Source organism: Argentina anserina, chromosome 6 (genome assembly GCF_933775445.1).
Source record: "Argentina anserina chromosome 6, drPotAnse1.1, whole genome shotgun sequence".
In the NCBI taxonomy this organism is placed as follows: domain Eukaryota; kingdom Viridiplantae; phylum Streptophyta; class Magnoliopsida; order Rosales; family Rosaceae; genus Argentina; species Argentina anserina.
Genome location: NC_065877.1, coordinates 21,622,094 through 21,644,215, shown reverse-complemented (window position 1 = coordinate 21,644,215; position 22,122 = coordinate 21,622,094). Strand labels below are relative to the sequence as shown.

Sequence of the window (22,122 nt, the reverse complement as noted above, 5' to 3'; positions counted from 1 at the left end):
TTAAACTCCTTGAAGATCACTGTTGAATTTTGAGATGAAACAAGAAGATGAAAGTTTAGAGTTTCAACTCAATTGTATTTCTCTTGATATATTTCATGAATGAAGCAAATCTACACCTACTTATATATATACACAAAATGAGAATGTTATAATTACTCCAAGACTAAGTAGCACACAGATGTGGACTACGCATCACACAGATGTGGACTAATTGATTCTTCAATTAACACACACATCCAATATCTTCAATACTCCCCCTCAAGCGAAGGCTGAAAGGAAAACGATAGCCGAACTTGACCAACAAACTCAAAGTATGGCTAAAGAAGTTATGAATAAGAGGATGGATAGGAATAAGTTAAACAAATTCTGGCAGCTCTGTCCATCCACTTTAGATGGCTCCCATTTTCTGCTCTGACAACCTAAGACCATGAGCCATATATGGTAGGAAAGCTCTCTATGTCTAGTTTATGTACGTTTTTACATAACTGGATTCGAAGGTCGGAGTCAATCACAGTTTCTGTTTTAGTGCAGCAAGGTCAATCCAGGAAAACAGAGCAATTGCTTGCTCAAATGGTTAATTGCTCAAAATTGCTCCCCCTGAAGCCAAATCGGAATATGACCTCGGCTTTCTTACTGGAAGAGAACAAATTTGATTGGAACCAACATATATATATATATATATATATATATATATATATAACTCTGATAGTCCAACATCAGAAATGATGAGGTTAAAACAAAATCTCTAAACAGATCTCTCCTTTTAAATGAAAGATAAAGAAATCAGATCTTGACCATGGACAATAAATCTCTTCAAAAAGAAGAAATAATAAATTGGCCAAGGAGATATGAAATGAGGAGTTATGAACTCTAAACCGATCTCTCCTCTAAAATGGAATGAGATGGAAATCATGAAATGACAATGAACAAATGAAGAGTATTATATGGAAGAACTCCAATAGATTTCTCTCCCAATGATAGAAGAAGAAATCAAATAATGAGACCGACTTGGATCTACTCCTTATCGGAAATGATTTGAGGTATGACCTCCTAACCGATCGAGAATGATGAAGAAATCAGAATGACAAAAGAGACAGCAACTTTGTTTCTGTGTAGGGTATGCAGCACCGCTTGCATCCCCTACATAACCATGCAGATCATAAACACCTTAATGGTCTAATTCTCCCCCTCAAGCTGGATCGAGAGAAACCGCAGAACCAAGGTTGAACTATAGGTGATCAAATTGAGTTAGCGCAAAGGAGAACACTAGGGTCAGGAATTAAAAATGGACTGATCAGCCGAGCCTCATTGGCAAGAAAAGAGGAGGGGTCGGAATCAGATATATTCGTCGACCAAAGAGAAAAAAAATAAGATGAATAATCAAATCTTTACTATGGACAACAGATTTCTTCTCAACATGAAAAGAAGAAATCAAAAATTGCTAAAATGAAATGTGGAGATATGAACTCCTAAACAAATCTCACCTCCAAAAATAAAATGGATTGAAAGATCAGAACTTGATTTTGAACTAAAATATGGAGAATATTCCAAGGGTTTTTTTTTATTCAGTTTAAAGATGAGAAACTAAAGAAACTCTGATTTGAGCTTACTCCTCATCAGGAATGATTGAGGTATGACCTCGAACTTGATTTCTCTTCAAAATGAAAGAATAAGATATCAGATAATGACTTCGATTTGAATCTACTTCTTATCGGGAATGAGTGAGATAGATGGAAATAGAGTTACTTTCTCCGACTATTATGAATTAATGGAGAAGGAAGATGAAGATGAAGATGAAGTTTTGCGGAAGCAGGATTGTAGAAACATGTCCTATGAGGAAGCCTGCTTTGATCCAAGATGCAGAGTAAAAGAGACAGGCCATGAAACCTGCTCTGATACCATGTTGAATTTTGAGATGAAACAAGAAGATGAAAGTTTAGAGTTTTAACTCAATTGTATTTCTCTTGATATATTTCATGAATGAAGCAAAGCTACACTTACTGATATATATATATATACACACAAAACGATAATGTTATAATTACTCTAAGACTAAGCAATATATAGATGTGGACTACACAATACACGGATGTGGACTATGCATTACACGGATGTGGACTAATTGTCTTCAATTCATACACACATCCAATATCTTCAATAATCACCTACCAAGTGTTGTTGTACTTCTTTAATCTGTATTTCTATCTTTCGATTATATAGCAAGTAGAATTACATAACATTTTACTGGTCTGCGAGTTGACTCAAGGGGTGAATTTGAAAGGGAATGTACATCCAGTTGATTAATTACTTTTAAGTACCATACTTCAAAAGAAATAATATATAGCTAGACAGTTACAGACTTACAGTAGCAAAATCATCATACATAATAAAAGAATCACAGCTAGTATATATTTAACAAAATAGGGTGCTGCTAAAGACTACAGAAACGAGTGTAGATGCAGAGTGGCCCAGAGCCTTCTACCTAGGTACATTACTGACTTGAAAATTGAAATCAAGGAGCTTTTCTTGTTCTTAGAGTCTTAGAGTAATGCATTGTTCTTTTCTATGTTGTAATATAATGTAGTTTAATTTCATAGCAGAACTCAATGGGTATATGTGTTAGTTGATATATGTCGCAAATTGTTGATGAAATCAAATGGAAGAAAATGTTTTTTGGTTACCTGGTTTGGGAATAGGTTTGGTAGCCCATGAAGATAAACAGCTTTGAAGTTTGATGTACCCACATGCAGCGGCGGATCCATGTGTGGGCGAGCTTAGGCCTAGGATGGGTTCGAGATGTTGGACATAAAATATGAAATTTTTCTGTAGAAAACCATACAAAAATGGCAGAATCCGGCAATATATGGTGGCAAAAGACGACGGAGCAGTCCCCTTCTTGTTTTCTTTGTTATTTGCCCAAAAAAAGATGTCATTTTGGGTTCTCTTTAAAAACGACATGTCAAAATCTCTTCATCTATAACAAAAGAAAAAAACCCAAGTTTAAGAAAGGAGATGACGACTTGTTGACTCCTCAGAACTCAAAAGGAGTTTTGGTTTCATCTTTCACTCATCTGCCTCCTCAGTCCTCACCTTCTTAGAATCTCAAACTCCAATTCCCAAAAGACAAAACTTTCTCAACTTTAATCTCTCCTACAAAGGCCAAAGTCCCTAGATTCATTCAAGTAAGTATTTGATTCAATTTCAAATGAATCGAATCGATCAATCATATTTTGTCCCTTCTTTTATTTTATTTTCGGATTCATTCATTGGTTAGTTAATATTATTTGAATGTTAACTTGTTGCCTCACAGCCTCACATTGATGATTGATCGAATGATTTATGAGTTGGATTAATTTGATGGAATTTGTTGAATTTCGTTTTACAGTATTAGATGTATAGTATTAGATGAAAACCTAAATTGATATGATCGATAGCAATTGTTTGATTACTGATCTATTGATTTAATTTATTGTCAAGTAATAAAATGGGAAATCAATGGTTGAATGATAGTATGCTTGTTTATATTGAGATAGATGTATTTAATAGTGTTAGTAATTATGCTATAATGCAACGTTTTCAAAATATGAAATCACGTCGTGGACAATTACCCTCTCATTGTTGATTAAATGGTACTGAATTTTTTGTTTTTTTTAATTGGTGTACATTACATTTCCAAATGACATGTAATTTTGCCCTGGCTGTCAAAATCTCCTGGATCTGCCACTGCCCACATAGGTCGATTGATCAACAACTCTATCATCGGTTCTTCGTATCAGTGGGTTTCTGACTAACCTTTCCCGGTGAGGTTTTCGTCTTTCTTTTCTCAGTTTTGATCGAGTGGAAGCTCAGAGCTTTATGTTTGGGCCTCCTCTATGCAGACCTCTCTGCTTGGGCTCGACCCTGCCTATGAAAATCCATAATCCATCCCTGATTGTAAAATAGTAATTGTATGAACATTGAACAATGACAATGAGGAAGTGAGGATGATCTAAAGCGAAATGGAGTTTCCCTCTTCGTGGGTTAACTTGGTCATGTCATGAATTAACTTAAGCAAGAACTACTGTAATAAAATCCAATCTACCCGATTATATGCCCATTCATGTCATGTTTTAGGGTAAATTACCCCACAGACTCTCAATCACAGATCAATTTTTTTTTTTTGGTTTTGATGATAAATTCTTAGAATGAATCCAATCAAAGATTCATTATCAAAACCAAAGAGACACAAACTTCGGTTCTGATTGTGAATTTTTGATGTGCTTGTTCGAAGAATGGCCTTTTATATACGTTATTGAGATGACATGATGTAGCTTAAATGGCTCACTGTGCTAGGTTTTCAATTATTGCTGGTCCGGTCGTTACAAGAGCTCTGTTCCCAAATTTTTGCCATAATAATTAGTTTTAACTATAATGTTTTAGCCATTACAGACCGACATAAATACCTCAACTGTAACCAGTTTCAGATATAGCCAGAATTTGAAATAGACCAGAATAACAGTATAACAGCCAGAGCCAGGCGCCACCTGGACACCCCTAAAATTCACGCTGGCGTCAGAACTAACGGCCTCTACCTACCGCCGTTATAACGTACCGTCGAGCCATATTTCTCGTTTCAGCATGTCGTCAGCATACGATGGTAATCAAACCCAAACTCACCAGCCCCGCGGGTGGGACCCACCGATCAGGGTCAGGTGGGCGAGTCGTTTAGTTTTATTTCGGGTCAAGGGTTGGTGGACTACTATTACTACCAGTATGAGTAGTCTCTACTCTCTTAATCTCTAGTGCAACTAATTACGATTACAGTAGAAATAAACAAAACGAGATCGAGGGGGGGATTCATGGGTCACCATCTCACCAACTTTCTCTGATCTTTCTCTCCCTCCATTCCATTTTGTATTGCTCCTAAGCTTTCACCAACTAAGGCAAACAAAACCACACCACATCCGGGGAGAATCCGTCTGTTGAAGAAATGATCACAGGAGGCCGCGTGTCCCTTTCTTACCAACTCTCTCTTGCTTCCTATATCATACATTCATATTTGAATACCCTTCTTTCTAATCAGTCACATCACTTCCCTTTCTCTTCATAATCATCATATATATTAAGAGAAGTCTTGTTAATTGCAATTCAATTTCTTGTCCACTTTTTTATTCTTCGAATTTTGTATAACGTACATCTTGTAATCCGGATGCGGTAAAGCGGGTAAGGTAACCTGGCGTGTAACCTCAAATATTGACTCTCAACTCCCATATGCGTTTAGGGTAATAGTTATACGCCAGGAGTTTAATTGTGTTGGGATATCCTCGTGAATCTTAGTTGTAATATTGCTCAATTGAGTGTGTAACTAATTTAGTAATTCATTAACGCACGTACATAACCGACTAGCTACCTAAATTAAATACACTTTATATATTGGTACTTTGGTAGGGTGATTATGAATGAATTAAATAAATTTAAAGAAATTGTTAATGTTTTCTATAATACTTCACATGAAAATTTGTCAGTTACAGATTGTACAGTACAGGATTGCTGTGTCGATTAGGAATTGAGTCCAAACTTGTGCAACTTAGGCATAGCAAATATGTAGAGTTTAGGGTAATACAATTATTTTCATTATATTATCTGATTGTACGTGGAGAATATAAAATTGGGAAGACCGTTTCTCTTTGGAAAGTAAATATATAATTCCGATGAGAGGGAAAGTTGGCAGGCGCGGTAGGTGAGTGACAGATATGCTCCGGGGCATTGTCATTCACTTACCACTTTTTAGATAGTGCTTCTTGCTTCATATCAACTCTATCTCCATTCCTCTCTCTCTGACCCTCTTCTTCTTCTTCTTTTCTCCCGTTATCTTCTCTCCCTCGTGTTCCTCACCCTCACCTGAAGTTTCTATATTCTTGCCTCTGCTACAGCCACCCTGATCTCCCATATTGTCTCTCAGGTAATTTCAAATCCATCATTTGCGGTAATCAAACGGTTTCCTCGTGGATGGCTACGTTTTGTATTATATTCATAATGGCATTTCAATGATACCGGTGATATAGTAACTAATGTTGGATCACTTGAATATGTTTGGTAGCAGATCGGAACCCAACAACATGGCGGTGGTGAACGTGACAATTAAGGAGTCGACGATCGTCAAGCCGGCGGAGGAGACCACGGAGCCGCGGTCGCTGTGGAACTCCAACGTCGACCTTGTGATTCCCAGTATTCACACCCCGAGTGTCTATTTCTATCGCCCCAACGGTGCATCCAACTTCTTTGAGCCGCGCGTGCTTAAACACGCGCTGTCGAAGGCCCTGGTGCCGTTCTACCCCATGGCGGGGCGTCTGAAGCGCGACGACGACGGTCGTATTGAGATCGATTGTAATGGCGCCGGCGTGCTGTTTGTCATCGCTGAGACTAGCTCTGTGATCGATGATTTTGGCGACTTTTCTCCGACGCTGGAGCTCCGGAAGCTCATCCCCACTGTTGACTACGCCGCTGGGATTTCTTCGTATCCGCTCCTCGTCTTGCAGGTATTTACGTGTTCCGTATTTCTGATCGTAATTTTCTCTTTTGATATTATTGACTACAAAACTTTCAATTTTGTAGAATGTAGAACAAAGTTGGTCACCAAGTTAATTTTGATTTCATATTTTCATACAAAGTTGGCCAGCAGTCACAAAGTGTGCTTAACACAACCTATTGAATATTGTTTAAGCACTCGACTTTTAATATTTAATTTTATATTACTTTTTTTTGTTCTGTCGATTTTCTAATATTCAAGCTCTTAAATTTTGTTGTTTTTTTTTAGCTTTTTAAATCTTGTTGTTGCTAATCTGTTAGAATATGATGACTGAGAGTCTCTGAATAATTTATAGTTTATTGAAGATTCATATGAATTTTAAATACTCTGATCGAAGTATAAGTTCTTAGTGAACGTTTACTAAATTATGTTAGCCTATTACACTCTATGTCCCTAAATTAATTAGAAGCTAAAATCCATGAAACTTTGGTAGATATATAGAGATTGATCAGCACGCTAGTTTCGTTTGGCTCTTCAGAATATGTTCTTGGAATATTGGCGTTTTGCTTTAGAGAATATCGTGTGCATGCTGGTGTGACCTCTAGTGCCGGGTCACATTAGAAAGTAATTAATAGCCAATATCATATAGAACTAAGCACTAGAAGATAGTGATATATGAAATAAATAATTTTTTTTTGTTTATTCTTTGTTTCTGCAAAGGACCTGATTGGTCTGTTGACGTTGGGTTCATCTTTGTCTTTTCTAAATGTAGAGAACTATTGTTGATCTTGGCCAGATTTTGCTGCAAAACTAGTCATTAGTTCATTACATGTACAATGCCAACTACTGAAACTTATCCAAATGGTTTCACCATTTCAGAACATGTGTTTGGCAATTCAATGATTAAATTAAGGAGTCAGTTCTAGACAACATGGGAAGAATTATTGGGAAGAATTATTGGAACGTCATGCATTCCATTCAATTTTCAGGAAATAGCTTAAAACTTGGACCAGACTTTTTCCTGTCTTGCATTTTTGTAAGCTAAAGAAATTCAATTTTTTCGAGTCAAACAAAAGTTTCAATATCAGATCAAAGTTCTTTTTACAGGTCGATATATTATTGATTTCAACTCTTCTCTGAATATTTCAATAGTTGACCTAGCAATTTTTTCTCCTCAACGTTAAGTAGCGGCCTTGTATTGACGGGGGTTAGATTAAATGAATGTTTTAAGTTTGAATATGTCACACGTTGGACTTTGTTGCATGATTCCAGGTGATGATACTATTTTGTGACAGTGTATCAATTCAATTCTTTGACCAAGTAGAAATCATTCAAATCAAGTAAGATAAAAGAAAACATTGAACGGATGAGCCTCCCATCTAAGCTGGGTTTCAAACCCCTTTCAAAAAAAAAAACTGCAACGATATACATCTGTTGCAGCGTTTGGGTCTTTTTTGATCCAGTCTGTAACCACAAAAATAAAAAAAAGATATGTATGTGCAACGATATATATATATATATATATCATTAGTTCTTTATCTTTAGTCTACTGTTAAATCTTATTGTAGATCTAATTATTAGAGACCGTTAGGTATGACCACTTTACTTGAACATGGTTTACATATAGTGTCCATACAGTCTTGATTCAATGATGAATCAGAATATGTACGTCAATCGTAACAGTTTGGATTAGGAAATGATGGTGTAACAGCAAGAGTATTATGAAAGTTTTGGTATTTATAGTATTATGAAAGTTCAGGTTTACAAATATATCAATCAATTAGCTAGTTTGGTTCAGATACAAAGAGTTAGGTTGGAGTCATAAAAAGATTTATCGACATCTATGTTAAGATGATTGAAGTTGACCTGCTTGGTGTTTGTTGTGTGTGCGTACTGGGACAGAAATTTATACAGCGGCATTATTTCATCCAGTTGCAAAATATATATGGTGCTGATGCATATGGTCATGACTCATGACCTGTGAGCATATCTGCATATGTTAATCTGTTTACACATTAGCTTATGCCCTTGTTTGCAAAAATTACTGATTATCATCCTCTTTCCTTTTTCTAATAGGATTAATGACTATTCTATTTGTTATATGCATAGAAGTACATGTATATATTGTTTAATATTCAGGGCATTGCTTAGAACTTGGAATGTTGGTATGGATGAAATGCCATGCTCATTATAGGCATAGCAGGATTCTGCCTTTTAGTTTGGCATTTTGCCATTGCGATAAGATCATCCTTTGGCACCAACTATGGTCATCCTATTATATGTTGATGTAACGTTTGTATATATGGGGTTTTAGAATTACACGTACAGTAGGTTGTTCATCATAGATTTCAAGTGCTTATGCATTTTCTGGGTGAATTGAAAGAATATACCTTGAACTCAACGTTGGGGGATTATTAAATAGATAAGCTTACTAGGTCCGGAATTTTTCTGTGCAGGTGACATACTTCAAATGTGGTGGAGTATCGCTTGGTGTTGGCATGCAACATCATGTTGCAGATGGATTTTCTGGTCTCCACTTTGTGAATACATGGTCTGATATGGCTAGAGGTCTTGACCTTACGATTCCACCATTCATCGACAGGACATTGCTGCGTGCTCGAGACCCACCCCAACCTGAATTCTATCACATTGAATATCAACCTGCTCCCCCCATGAAAAATTCCCAGCAAAGCACAAAACCTGGTGCGGAGGAGACATTGATCGCCATCTTTAGACTGACTCGTGAACAACTCAACACTTTGAAGGCCAAGTCTAAGGAAGATGGCAACACTGTCAACTATAGTTCATATGAGATGTTGGCAGGTCATGTTTGGAGATGTGCATGCAAGGCGCGAGACCTCCCTGATGATCAAGACACCAAATTGTATATTGCTACTGATGGTCGGTCTAGATTGCAACCCCCACTCCCACCTGGTTACTTTGGCAATGTGATTTTCACAGCCACGCCGATTGCTTTAGCTGGGGATCTTCGATCAAAACCAACATGGTATGCAGCAAGCAAGATTCACAATGCTTTGGTGCGTATGGACAATGATTATCTTAGGTCTGCTCTTGACTACCTTGAGCTTCAGCCTGATCTATCAGCACTTGTCCGTGGGGCTCATACTTTTAGGTGTCCCAATCTTGGTATTACTAGCTGGGTTAGGCTGCCTATCCATGACGCTGATTTTGGTTGGGGTCGACCAATTTTCATGGGACCTGGGGGAATCGGATACGAGGGGTTGGCGTTCGTATTACCAAGTGCAACTAATGATGGGAGTTTATCAGTTGCCATTTCCCTGCAAGCGGAACATATGAAATCATTTTCGAAGCTGTTGTATGACATATAAGGTAACAAAATGGCTGAGATATCATTTTTGAAGCTGTTGTACGACATCTTCAGGTCTGCTAAATTTTTCTGTATGTGGTTATGTTCCTCTCCTAGTGTTTCTATCCTCATACTTGGTTCAAGTCAGTATGATACTGTCATTTCTTATACCCGAAGTGGGAAAATGTTGTGCACATATTAATGACTCTGAAAACAGTTGCGTTACTAATTGATATTGGGTTTCCATTAAGTAAAATAATGCTACAGCTACAACAGCAGTTGTAGTATTAGTTGTTTACATGATTCGTCGGATTTTGGTCCGATATGTCTGAAATTTTGTATGGATGATAACCAAGTTTAAGTAATTGATCAGTCTGTGCCAATGTCTCATGGAAGTAGTATTGCAGATAGGGTTCTCCCTCTACGGAAGTTCCCTTGGTAAAAATATAGGGCATGATGAAGTCCTGCTCCTGTATTAATCATTTAATCACTTTCACGATACTTTCTTCATACCGGTTTTCATTATCGACGGGAGAGACTACATAATATTACATATTAAACAATCGCTTTTGAGTTATGGAATACACATGAATAGAAAAATCAGGTAACCAGTTCATGCACAATAATATTTCGAAAATTTGCACAATAAAAGCTAGTAGCAAAACGCCAGTCCTGCTTCCTCAATAAAGAGAGAGATAAACACTCTTCAAAGTTCAAACGAACACTAACTCTAAAGGCCTTCCCAAGACCAAGTTGATCCAATGAAAGAAACTCTAAATCGGAAGCTGAACAAACGATCTCTCTCATCACACCGTGAGAAAATTTCATAACTAGCTCTCACACTGACTACACAGAGACGTGTCCGAATCAAACAGAACATCTTAGAGCAATTTGTAGGTAAGAATAAGAACCACACTGAAGCTTACGTACAGCGTGGTTTCTGCGATGATATAACAAGGGCGGGGTGTTGCACTACTTTTCTTTTGATGGGGGCGATGTGCAGAATTTCCACCACCAAAAACTCCTGTTTTCCCTCTCTGTCCCTTTTCTGAAACAAGCAAATCTCCTTGGTCTTTGTTTGTCTCTCGTCCATAATTTCCTTCTGATCCATTAAGTTTCACACCTTCATATGCATAATGCATCCCTAACTTTAGTTATAATATCTTGGAATGGTATAAGGTTAACGTTAGCATGGATTGAATCTTACCATTAGTTTCTTGTCCCTGTAGCCTTGAGAGGTTAACGTCACCTTGATGATGTTTCAACAGGAAAGAGCTATTTGTGAGAGCCAAGCTTGATGTTAGGATCATCAAGAGCAGCCATGGAAGTAATGTTTTCTTCATTTTTCTCAAATTTGGGGTAAGGGTAGGAGTTTGGCTAGTTTGGTTTGGTAGGATAGGGACAGTAATGCTTGCTAGGGCATCGGGCATAACTTTGTAGCTTGAGAGAATCATAAAAGTGAACAAGCTGGCACATCAATCACAATTCAGGTATAATTCCATTCCCAAAAGCAAGGGCGGAGCCACGTTAGAGCCTACCGTGCACCAGTAAAGTAAAATTATTCCGTAGTTAGCACACATGTACATGCATCAATTTGCCCCAGTGGGTGAGCTTGATTTGCTTCACCGGTTCGAGCCTCCTTGTCTCAAGGATAGTTGTTTGGTTTTTGAATATTTGTGGGAATGTGGGACCAACATGCTCAATAATTTTCATTATTATTATTATTATTATTAAAAGTGACTAAATTAATATTACATTTTTTTCGATACATAAAATCCTAGATAATTAATTTTAATTTATTTTGTCCTTTGAATGTGATGCATGTGAAATCTTAGAGAGGACAAGTATCAACATAATAGTGGTAGTACATATATATAATATGAAAAAAATTTTAGTGGACTAGTATCAACATAATTATTGGCTACGCCACTATTCAAAAAAATGTAGAAGTGAGTGAGTGATAGCGTTAAACATAAGTAGCATTTTAGAAATGGCAGAAATATTACAAAACCAGATGGACTTCTCTCATGGAGGATGGCATATTTTCTCACATCATTGTTGGGTCCTGATTAGGGGTCATCATTTGGCATTTGGGTCTAAACCCGCCCTATCGGATACGGCCAAAGCTTGGCCTGATCCTCTTTTAAGGTAGGACTGGCCCAACCCTTTCTCAAATAGGGTAGCGCTAGAGTTTAAAAAATAGAATCCGGCCCTACCTTCCGGCCCTACTTTAAAAGCCCGCCCTATATTGCCAATTTAGGCCATTTTATTAATTGATTTTTTAAAATACTTTTTCATATCTTATATACATATAACTTACCATATTTTGTAATAGATTATGTAAGGTTTATTTCTATAATTTTTCTTTGTTGTGAGTAACTTCAATAATTGATTTTGAGTGATTTAGATAGATGATATATAAATATAACTACTTAAATTTATATTTATAAATGTACAAAGTTGAAATTAATCTACATATATATATGTAAACACCATGCATGTCGATCTACTATATAATGAGACGATCTATAGAGAAATTTGAAGATGTGGCCGTGGGTTTAGTATTTAGAGCCCGTAATTGAGAAATACCCAGCTATAGAGATAGAGCTGACGCATGCTAGTTTGTTGGAGAAATTCCACGAGGTTAGTTAAGTATGCTGTCACTAGGGGGGAGAGAACACAATATGTAGCTATGTATATTAATTGATGCCAATCTTAGGGATATATATGCCAAAGTGGGAAAAAGAAGAACAAAAATAAAGTGAAGAAAACCATGCACCATTCCAAATTGCTGGAAAATAAGCCTGCAGATAATAATCTGAGAAATCCTTTATCGATCGATCATCTACGTAATCCTTTATCAGTTATTATATATTCAGTTTTACAATATTTAACTAATGCTTCTAATGAATTATTTTACTTTCTCCTTTCTCAGGAAAATTTAAAAGAAAAGGGTTTCCTTTCTCGATGAGAGAGGGTACATAATATTACATGCAATAAAAGTGGCAAAATGCACACAACCAATCGGTTTGATTAATGGAAAATACATGAATAGCCAAAGCTGCAAAATCGCCAGGAAACATTGATCCACAATAGTTTTTAGAAAACTTTCACAAGATAAAAGCTAGTAGCTAGCAAAACGCCAGTCCTGCTTCCTCAATGAATTTAAATATAAAAACTCTAAAACAAAACATGAACAGACCATCCCAGGAGGCCAAGACTAAGTTGATTCATTAAGGACACCCAAAATGGGATCAGCTTAATTATTAAGATCGCTCCAAAAGCAATCGACTACTGAGAGAAAATTTCGTAACAAGCTCACACTGACTATCAATAGGAACATCTCAGAGTACTTTGAAGGAAAGAATAAGAACCAAACTGAAGCTAATTACGTTCAACATGATTTTTACGAAGAGAGAAGGGCGAAATGTTGCTTTACTCTTCTCTTGACGGGGGCGACTAGCAGCATTTGCACCACCATTCCCTTTCTGTCCCTTTACTAAAACAACCAAGTCTCCTTCGTTGTTGTTGCTTCCTCTTCCATAATGTTCTTCTGGTTCATTGACTTCAGTCAGCCTCACGATTTCAACAGTATGCTCACCTTTATTAAGATTTTTGATTGGCATTAGGTATCTGCCTCCAAAAAATCAAGACAAACTTATATAAATTAACAGTTGATTCTTACCATGAATAATTTCTTGTCCTTGTAGCATTGAGACGTTTACATCGTCAAGATGATGTTCCAACCTGAAAGAGCTGTTTGTGATAGCCAAGCTTGATTGAATCATCAACAGAAACCATGCAAGTAATTTTCCCTTCATTTTCTTAAGCTCGGGGTATGGGTAGGAATGTAGCATTACGGGTAGCTAGTTTAGTCTGACAGTATAGGGACAGACTGTTAAAATAATAGGGACTCGATCAGGCATAACTATCTACCTTGAGAGAATATAATCTTAAACGTCAAACGAGTGTAGAAGGAACTCGGGAATATAGCGTCAAATAAGTACAGCGATTTGTGGAAATGGCAAGATTATTATTCCAAAACCATCACTTTTTATGGAGAAGGAATATTTTCTCCCATCATTGTTCCATTGTTGCTGTTGTCAAGTACTCAACTTTACCGGTAGCCGGAAAAATCAAAGAATTTATGTTGATGTGAACGGGGCCTGACGGGTTATTAAGATAGGAGGTCACGGCTGTTGTTGACATTGCTCGCTCCCATATTTCTTGCTTTGGTTTGCGGTTATACATGGATACTTTTGGAAGTATTAGAGGTAACTTTTGGAAGTGATTATGCTACACACTTTTATGTTGATTTTACCCTTGCCTACTGTAAATGCCTACTGCCTAGTCACAATGATGCAAGCTAGCTATGAGGTTGGCCGCATTGTTGATGATTTCCATTGAAATGCAACATGAGGCAAATGTACGTAACTATAGATTGGCTCGACTAGCTGGTCATTTTTGCAACGATAAATTCTAGTTAGACAAAACTCCAGCTATGAAGACTGTGGAAAGTTATATAAAACACTTCTGCGCTACATCGTTTTGTACCAATATTTTAAAAAGTTCGCCTCAAGGCTTGTTTGAGGCTTAAAAATCTTAAAGCTACTTACATAATGCCTATATTTTTCGGTCTGGACACCGAGGCTCGTCTTTTACGCCTTATGTTACGTTTTTCATGACTTTTACGCATTTTACTACGCCTTAGAAAATAATCTTTTTAGGTATCTTTTTATATTTATTTATATAATGTGTTTAATTTGATGAAACCTATCTAAAATGTTTGAATTATGAATTTCATTATATCTAAATGCAATAAATTGGTAAGTTCTTATGTATATTTGTTCTTTTTTGTATGTCTATAATTATATATTTACACATTTAACTACTAATTTTTTATAACATAAGGCATACGTTTTATGCGCCTCAAGTTTTAAGGCTCAAGACTCTCAAGAAAACGTATTAGGGTACGCCTTCGCTTTTTAAAACATTGTTCTGTACACATTTAGTGAGTGGGACTTCCTAGTGCTATGAGTCTATGGCAGGTATATGAATTTTTCTTTACATTTCTCTACATTTCAAGAACTTTTTAGGTGTCACCGGTCTCACCGCCATCGTCCACCACCGTCAAGATGTGAAAGATCAGTGATGATTGCATTTGATAGGGAAACGATGAAAACAGAAACCCCCGGCTCTTAATTGTCGCATATCCTGAACATCAGGAAGGGTTGCGATGATGGGGGGAAGATCACCGTAAAAATCATCATCTACTGATTGTTCTGCTGGAGGCACAATGTTGAGATATTGATGTTGCTGGTGGATTGGTTCAACGTGGGCATCAGATTCAGGTGAAAGCTCAGTCGTGTTTGCATTAATAGGGAAACGATGAAAACAAAAATCCCCTGGTCTTGATAGTCGCATGTCCTGAACATCAGGAAGGGTTGTGATGACGGAGGCCGGGGCTATTATGAGAACAAGGTTTAAATTAGCATTGTCTTAATTTTGTTGTCTTAATTGTATTAATTAGCTGCCGTGTCTTCTAGTTCAACTTAGCTAGATTATGTTGTATTGCATGCTGTGTCGCCTTGTTCACTAGACCAGCTGCACGTGTCCCTCCATAGTTGGTCAGTCTCTACTATATATTGTAAGAGATACAGTAGCTAGGGTAGCATCTGAAGCAGCCTCTTCATTATTCAAGAATATCAAATTCAGGTTTCTCTCTAAAATCTCCATATTCATAAAAACTATTATGGTATCAGAGCCCAAGTTTCAAATCTGAGGACTCATATCTAGAAAATCATTCAATCAGTTTATGTTGCAAGTCAATTTATTTCATATTATCTCCCAGCTAGATATGAAATCAATGATATTTTCAAATATGTGATTCTCAAGCATATTATCATATTATCTCATGTTATCAAGCATTGTTAATCTTCTGCTGCTAGTATCAGTCCTTAATTAGAAGCGATTATTGGTTGTTATTGAAAGTTGATATCTTTTTGCTCAGATCTATTTACTTCCGTATTATCTCACATAGATCTAGCATATACCTGCTTCAAAGTTGCCTTTATTCTACTATCTGAATCAGATCTGTTTACTTTTAAGTTCAAGTGCTGACTGATTGAGTCAAGATGAGCAATCATGCCCTTCCTGCTGGTTCTGGCCAGTGTGCTAGTCTTTCCAACACTGCTGTATTCCTGCCTAACATTATGCTTGATGAGACGAACTATCCCTCATGGGTGTTTAGGGTTGAGAACTTTCTTGCTGGTTTGAACCTTTTAGGGCATGTTGATGGCTCATATCCATGTCCTGAACCTACCATGTTGGGTGAAGATGGAGTCACCATCATCCCTAACCAAGAACACCTCAACTGGAAATTTCAGGATAGGAATGCCATGAACCTAGTTGGTCAAACCCTAACACCTGTTGCTGTAAGGGCTGCTGTTGGTAGCAAGACATCAAAGGAGATGTGGGAGAGTCTAAGGTACAAGTTTGCTGACCCTACTCGTCAGAACATCCTGCAACTGAAGTCTAACCTTCAAAACCTAAGAAAGGGAGGTGATGATATTGAGACTTACCTGGACAAGATTAAGGTGGCTCGTGATGCCTTAACTACTGTGGGTGTTACAGTTGATGATGAGGACATTATTGTGACTGTTCTCAGAGGTCTACCTGCTGAGTATGCAGCCATAAAGACTGTAATTAGAGCTCAAGTAAGTTGTTCTCTTCCAATGCTCAAGACACTCCTCAAAGGTGCTGAGGCAGACATTGAGGCTGAGAGTCAGGCCTCCAGTCCTCTCTCGGCAATGGTGGCTCAGGGAAACCCAAACCCATCAATTGGAAGTAGCTCTCATACTGTTGTTTCAAGCTCCTCAACCTCAAATGCCCTCGCAATCACCCCCTCTACAGCTCAGACATTTGTTGTGGCTCCTCCCACACACTCTCATGCTCCAAGTGTGCCTCCTGGTTTTGCTCCTATTAATCATACTCAGGTCTACCCTCAACAAGCAGAAACTCACACTCAACAAGCTTTTGTGTCTGTGCCTGCACAGTGGTTCAATGGAAACATGCAGTACCCAGCTCAATTCTCTGGCTTCTTTGCTGGGAGAAACAACAACAACATACCTTTCTACAATGCAGGTCAAAGGTTTAACAACAATGGAGGCAACAGGAACTTTGGAGGTTATAACAATGGTGGAGGAAATGGTGGTCAAGGCAACAACAGGAACAACTCTCTTACATGTCAGATTTGTGATAGGGTAGGCCATGGTGCTAGAACTTGCAACTCTCTTTTGATGCAAGGTGGAAACTATCAGAACTTCGGCAACAACAATGGACAAGGTGGGAACTTTGGTGGTTGTGTGTACTGTGGAAGGAGGAATCACAGAGTTGAGACATGTTATTTTCTCTTTGGCTTTCCTGACCAACAACGTCAAGGCAATAACAACAACCAAGGTGCTACAACTATGCTTGCTGCCACCTCCAACTCTCCACAGTACTGGCTAGCTGACACTGGGGCTACCAACCACATGACAAGCTCTTCTCAAGTGATTGAAAATGTCACTCCATACTCTGCCACTGACACAGTGCAAATTGGTAATAGATCTCAACTTTCTATCACTCACACAGGTGACACAAAGCTTGGCTCACTGAAATTGAACAATGTGTTGATAATTCCTGGCCTTGCAGCACACCTCTTATCCATTTACCAATTGTGCAAACAGAATAATTGTTTAGTATGGTTTGATGAATTTTTATGTGTGTTGTTCAGGACAAGGAGTTGGGCAGAGTTCTCTACAAGGGGCTGAGTAATCAAGGGTTGTATCCCATACCATTTGAGTTGCCACAAGTCAAGAATTATGGAGAGAGATCTATAGCAGCAGGGCCTTCTTCATCAAGTCAACCTTCTGGTTATGTTGGGAAGATTGTCAAGCACAACTTATGGCACCAAAGGTTTGGGCACCCCTCAAGTGAAGTAGTTAAGACTATGTTAAATAAATGTAATATTCGTAGTTTGAGTGACTCGGAACAATCCTTTTGTGAGCCATGTTTATTGGGGAAGTTTAAGAAACTGCCATTTCCAAAGTCTCAAAACAGATGCCAAGTACCCTTTGAACTTGTGCATTCTGATGTTTGGGGCCTTGCACCTTATATTTCAATTGATGGCTACAAGTATTTTGTGCTATTCATAGATGACTGCTCCAGGTTTACTTGGATATTTCCTATGAAAAACAAATCAGAAGTTTTGAGTTACTTTAAGTCTTTATGTGCCCTAGTATCAACTCAGTTCTCTCGTAAGATTAAATGTCTTAGAAGTGATGGAGGTGGTGAATACATGGGGCTAAAGTTCAAAGAGTTTTTGAGTAAAAATGGTATTGCTCATCAGGTCTCCTGCCCCTATACCCCAGAGCAAAATGGGGTCTCTGAGAGGAAGAATATACACATTAGAGAGACAGCTGTGACCTTACTTCAACAAGCCTCCATGCCTCCTAAGTTTTGGTATCATGCCTGTGCCTGTGCTACATTTTTAATCAACAGGATGCCTACTAAAAATCTTGATATGAAGTCTCCCTACGAAAAGTTGTATAATGCCATTCCTCCTGTTGACCTTCTAAGGGTATTTGGATGTTGTTGCTACCCTCTCTTGTTAAATGGAAGTAATAAACTTCAACCCAAAATAGTGATGTGTGTCTTTGTGGGGTTTGCAGCTGGATATAAGGGGTATATATGCTATTGCCCGGGCACTAGAAAGTATATTATCTCAAGACATGTTTTCTTTAATGAGGGTATTTTCCCATATGCCAAACACAGTGACAAGTCTCAATCAGTGAGCTGCTCTCTCAATGCAACTCAAATGGGAACACATCCTGTAGCTCCCTACTTAATTCAATATTATACTCAGCCCTCTGCCTCAACCTTCTTGTCTCCAACTACTTCATGTGCAAGTCCTCTCAATCAGGTTAGTCATACAGGTAACCCTTGTGACCTTCCAGTTAATAGCAGTAACCATGCCATGCCTATTGCTACTTCTCATTCTCAATGCAGTGATCATGATAATGCCTCTGTGGATCCAGTTCAAGCAAATGAATGTGATAATCAGCTAGTATTGTTTTCTAATAATGATCCCACCATTACTGTGAATAGTGAACAAAATGTGAGTTCACATGAGTATCCATTTGACTCTTCAGTTAACACTGATATCCACTTTCAAGAGGAGCAAGGTAACATCTCTGTACAAACGCAACCTGGACCTGGATCAATCTCTCTAGTTCTTGAATGTAACAAGTCTAGACCTACTCATCAAGTTTCAGAGGCCAATATCCTTCATCCAATTGAAGGATTAACTGCTGATCCGGATAATACTCACTCAATGCTGACAAGGAGCAAGAGAGGAATAGTAAAAAAGAAGTGTCTCTTGTCCATTATGTCAAATACATCCTCAAATCCAATGGAAGTTGAACCTAACAATTATAAAAATGCTCTGCTGGAACCAGTGTGGAAACAAGCTATGATAGAAGAATATAATGCCTTGATGAAGCAGAACACATGGACATTAGTCCCACTTCCTCCTGGCAAAAATCTTGTCTCCTGCAAATGGTTGTTTAAAATCAAGAGGAATGCAGATGGCTCTATTGCTCGATACAAGGCCAGGCTAGTTGCTAGAGGCTTTAGTCAAGAGTATGGCATTGACTATGATGAAACATTCTCTCCAGTTGTGAGACACACTACTGTGAGACTAATCCTTGCTCTAGCAGCTCAATATGGGTGGAAACTTCACTAACTTGATGTCAAAAATGCCTTTCTCCATGGCTCCTTAACTGAAGAGGTATACATGTCTCAACCAGGTGGCTTTGAACAACAACCTACCTCACATGTTTGCAGACTCAACAAGTCTCTCTATGGTCTAAAGCAAGCTCTAAGAGCATGGAATGAGAAGTTTACAACTTTTCTGCCCTCTCTAGGCTTTAAACCATCTTATGCTGATCCAAGCTTGTTTGTCCTAATCTCTGGAAGCTCAAAGGTGTACTTGCTCCTGTACGTTGATGACATTATCATAACAGGAAATAGTGAAAATCTTATTGGTGAAGTGAAGAGCTCTTTACAAGCAGAGTTTGACATGAGTGATCTAGGTCCTCTACACTTTTTCTTAGGGCTGGAAATAAAATATATGAAGAATGGAGATGTCTTTGTCTCTCAGCAAAAGTATGCCTCAGAGGTAATTCATAAAACGGGTCTTGATAGTTGTCATTCTCAAATAACTCCTTGTCAATCAGGTCTAAAACTTATCAAGGACATGGGACAACAACTTGACAAGCAAGACAGTGCTCACTTTAGGAGCATAGTGGGATGCCTTCAGTACCTAACCTTTACACGGCCAGACATTGCCTACAGTGTCAACTTAGTGTGCCAATTCATGCATTGTCCAACATATACTCATCTCAATGCAGCCAAAAGGATATTGCGATACATCAAAGGTACTCTTGACTATGGCATATGGTTCAGGAGGGGTCAAACCACCAAGAAGTTCTCTCTCAGTCCTATTAAAATGGATGCCTACTGTGATGCAGACTGGGCTGGTGACCCCAATGATCGAAAATCAACAACTGGATTTGTTATTCTCCTTGAAGGTACTCCTGTGTCATGGTGCAGCAAGAAGCAAACTGCAGTATCAAGATCCTCAACTGAAGCAGAATACAGGTCTATGGCTGACACCACATCTGAGGTAAAATGGTTGCTACATCTCATGCAAGACTTGCACATTGAAGTTCTGGACAAGCCTACTCTTCATTGTGACAACATATCTGCTCTGGCCCTTGCCACCAATCCCGTCTTTCACTCTAAACTGAAACATATTGAGGTTGACGTTCACTTTACAAGGGACCAAGTTAAAGCAGGGACCATCAAGCTAAAGTTCGTTGGATCAAAAGAGCAACTAGCCGACCTCTTCACTAAAGGCCTCTGCTCACCTCAACATCGCTACCTATGTGACAGCTTGAAGCTTGTTTCCCACCTTCAAGCTGAGGAGGGGTATTATGAGAACAAGGTTTAAATTAGCATTGTCTTAATTTTGTTGTCTTAATTGTATTAATTAGCTGCCTTGTCTTCTAGTTCAACTTAGCTAGATTATGTTGTATTGCATGCTGTGTCGCCTTGTTCACTAGACCAGCTGCACGTGTCCCTCCATAGTTGGTCAGTCTCTACTATATATTGTAAGAGATACAGTAGCTAGGGTAGCATCTGAAGCAGCCTCTTCATTATTCAAGAATATCAAATTCAGGTTTCTCTCTAAAATCTCCATATTCATAAAAACTATTAGGGGCAAGATCACTGTAAAGATCATCATCTACTGATTGTTCTGCTCATCTGCTGGAGGCACAATGTACGTTGGGACATTGTTGCTGCTGTTGGATTGGTTCAGCGTGGGGTTCAGCGTGGAGATGAAGTATTTGTTGGCGCACCTCCTGCCCTAGTACGGATGGAAGCATCACCACTTAGAGGTTGCCGCAAGGGGATTCCAAATCCTCTTCGCTTCTCTGTGGTTTTTATCTGGTCGCTGCCTTCATCACTAGCATCAGTACTGGAGTTTCTGTTGCCTGATGATGACGGTGATCTTGTATTTGACTTCTCATTATCAGCCTATTCCAAATTAAGCAGACATTGCATAACAAACGTTAGAAGCTTAATTAGAGTACATGCATTATACATTTTAAGCCACATATAAGCTTGTGTATGTATATTGGTTGATCTAACTCACTGATTTATCTTCTTCTGATTTGCCATTGTCAATTCGCCTTCTCCCCCCGTAACGTACATACAAATTGGACCACCTCACGTATCCATCGCAAGTACCTCTTAGATTTCTTGTGACAGAAATACTGCACGAAACAATTCATCCTTCTAAATGTTATGCTACGTACATTAGAATATAACTTAAAAAGGGCTTTTATAAGAAACTATAGAGAATTAGATCATTTTCAGTTTTGAGGTCAAGAGTCTCTGAGGGGGTTGTAGTTAGAAAAAGAAACGAGAAAAAGAAAACTGTTCACAGTAAATTCATCTCATATATGTAGTAGGTGATGTAGGGAAAACAATTAATTATTAATCAAATATAAATTACCGTATCACGATGACCACTGATTCTCTTTCTGCGCTCCACCCTCCATCCATCGAGCCTTTCGGACAAATTAAATCGACGAGGCGCACCATGAGTACTAATAGTCTCTCTAGTCCTCCACAGTGACTGGAATGCATCCACAAACACGTAAAATATGAGACTTCCATA

The 22,122-nt window shown here is 38.3% G+C and overlaps 3 protein-coding genes across 4 annotated transcripts; 2 read left to right on the top strand and 1 right to left on the bottom strand.

Annotated features, from left to right (window-relative positions):
• Positions 1–5,539: 5,539 nt before the first annotated feature.
• On the top strand, positions 5,540–10,139 carry LOC126798492 (shikimate O-hydroxycinnamoyltransferase). Of its 2 annotated transcripts, none has more exons than XM_050525489.1 (3): positions 5,540–5,941; positions 6,080–6,518; positions 8,965–10,139. In XM_050525489.1, the coding sequence occupies exons 2-3, from the start codon at positions 6,099–6,101 to the stop codon at positions 9,856–9,858; spliced, it is 1,314 nt and encodes a 437-aa protein (XP_050381446.1). In that variant the 5' UTR covers positions 5,540–5,941; positions 6,080–6,098; the 3' UTR covers positions 9,859–10,139. The 2 variants fall into 2 exon arrangements, with proteins under 2 accessions (XP_050381446.1, XP_050381445.1); XM_050525488.1 differs by having other exon boundaries at positions 5,722–5,941; positions 6,083–6,518.
• A 445-nt stretch (positions 10,140–10,584) lies between these two features.
• Positions 10,585–11,207, bottom strand: LOC126798498 (uncharacterized). Its single transcript, XM_050525494.1, has 2 exons — positions 11,044–11,207; positions 10,585–10,959 (listed from the first exon to the last, which is right to left on the bottom strand). Exons 1-2 carry the CDS (start codon positions 11,177–11,179, stop codon positions 10,718–10,720), a joined length of 378 nt encoding a protein of 125 aa, XP_050381451.1. The 5' UTR covers positions 11,180–11,207; the 3' UTR covers positions 10,585–10,717.
• Positions 11,208–19,671: 8,464 nt separating this feature from the next.
• Positions 19,672–20,889, top strand: LOC126797056 (uncharacterized mitochondrial protein AtMg00810-like). Its single transcript, XM_050523743.1, has one exon. The coding sequence runs from the start codon at positions 19,672–19,674 to the stop codon at positions 20,887–20,889; it is 1,218 nt and encodes a 405-aa protein (XP_050379700.1).
• The last annotated feature ends 1,233 nt before the right edge of the window (positions 20,890–22,122 follow it).